The following is a 1058-nucleotide window of genomic DNA, read 5'->3' as shown; positions in this document are numbered from 1 at the left end:
GCTACAGCATGCTTGGGTAAGGTCTGTTTCAACTCGGCATTCTCAATCTCATTAGGTGTTACTGCAAGTGGAAAAAAAAGGAATAATAATAAAAGTACCAATTTATGCTTATCAAAAAGGGCTAAAATCCCTCTACATTGACAGTAGGCTATCAAGTACTATTGTGTCTAAATTTTTAAACAATTGTGAGGATAAAATTCCATATCTAGGCTAGGATTGAATCCATGCCCTTCTGATTATCAGGACCAGTACACAACAGATTGTTTCAATAGATCTTTTTAATTAGAACCTATGAAGTAGGTGGAGCTTTACTCCACAGGTGGTTTGTATGGCCTTAATTGTTTACCATTCTAGATATTTTTCTAATTATAAAATGTTCACTTACCAAATGAATAATACACAGGGAATGCCACCAAGGTGGGTGTCTTGATATGAACCTTCTTTATATTCTTCCAGCCTCCTGGATATTTACATGTGTCCATTGCTTTTGAAAATGCCTCCAAGTTCTCTGCAACTTCCTTTGGAGTCATATCTGTGTGTCCAATTTTACAAACTGAATTTGTACAACAAGTTGACTTGAAAACAATCTGAGTCTTTCTTAATGCTCTCTCAATTTCCAGCTTGATTTTGTCTTCTTTCTCCAGTGATACAGGAATGGGGGTTTTCCTTGACTCGTAGAACTTTTTCCCGATGAGAGAACTAAGTTTGCAGCCAAGCTTTCCATCAACGAGGAAGACATCGTACATGTCAGATAGTTTTCTTCTCATTTCATGTGTGTAGTATTCAGCTCTGATTTGACGGAGTGTCATCACCTGAGAATTAATATAAATATAATTAAATTTAAATACCTAATTTTGCTATCAACAAGCACTTTTTTTTCAATTGAACATCTGTTCATTTAAATATGAATTTAAATGTTCAATCAATAAATTCTTCTTCAAGGCTGCAAAGCTCATAATAATCAATCTTTAAAATAATGGCATTTTCTTACCTTGGACACTTGTGTGACACCAAGTTCTTTCAGCTTCTCAGTAAAGTTAATAATGTACATTTCATCA

The 1058-nt window shown here is 34.5% G+C and overlaps 1 protein-coding gene across 1 annotated transcript; it reads right to left on the bottom strand.

The window, feature by feature from the left end:
* Positions 1-385: 385 nt before the first annotated feature.
* On the bottom strand, positions 386-1051 carry LOC103523190 (putative ribosome biogenesis protein C8F11.04; the record flags this gene model as incomplete). Its single annotated transcript, XM_017449174.1, has 2 exons — positions 992-1051; positions 386-812 (listed from the first exon to the last, which is right to left on the bottom strand). Coding segments are annotated over exons 1-2 (487 nt in total), but the record flags the coding sequence as incomplete, so codon positions are not given.
* Positions 1052-1058: the final 7 nt, after the last annotated feature.

Source organism: Diaphorina citri, unplaced genomic scaffold (assembly GCF_000475195.1).
Source record: "Diaphorina citri unplaced genomic scaffold, Diaci psyllid genome assembly version 1.1 scaffold17019, whole genome shotgun sequence".
Taxonomy (NCBI): domain Eukaryota; kingdom Metazoa; phylum Arthropoda; class Insecta; order Hemiptera; family Psyllidae; genus Diaphorina; species Diaphorina citri.
The sequence above is the reverse complement of the archived record's forward strand: the minus strand, read 5'-3'. Positions and strand labels throughout refer to the sequence as shown.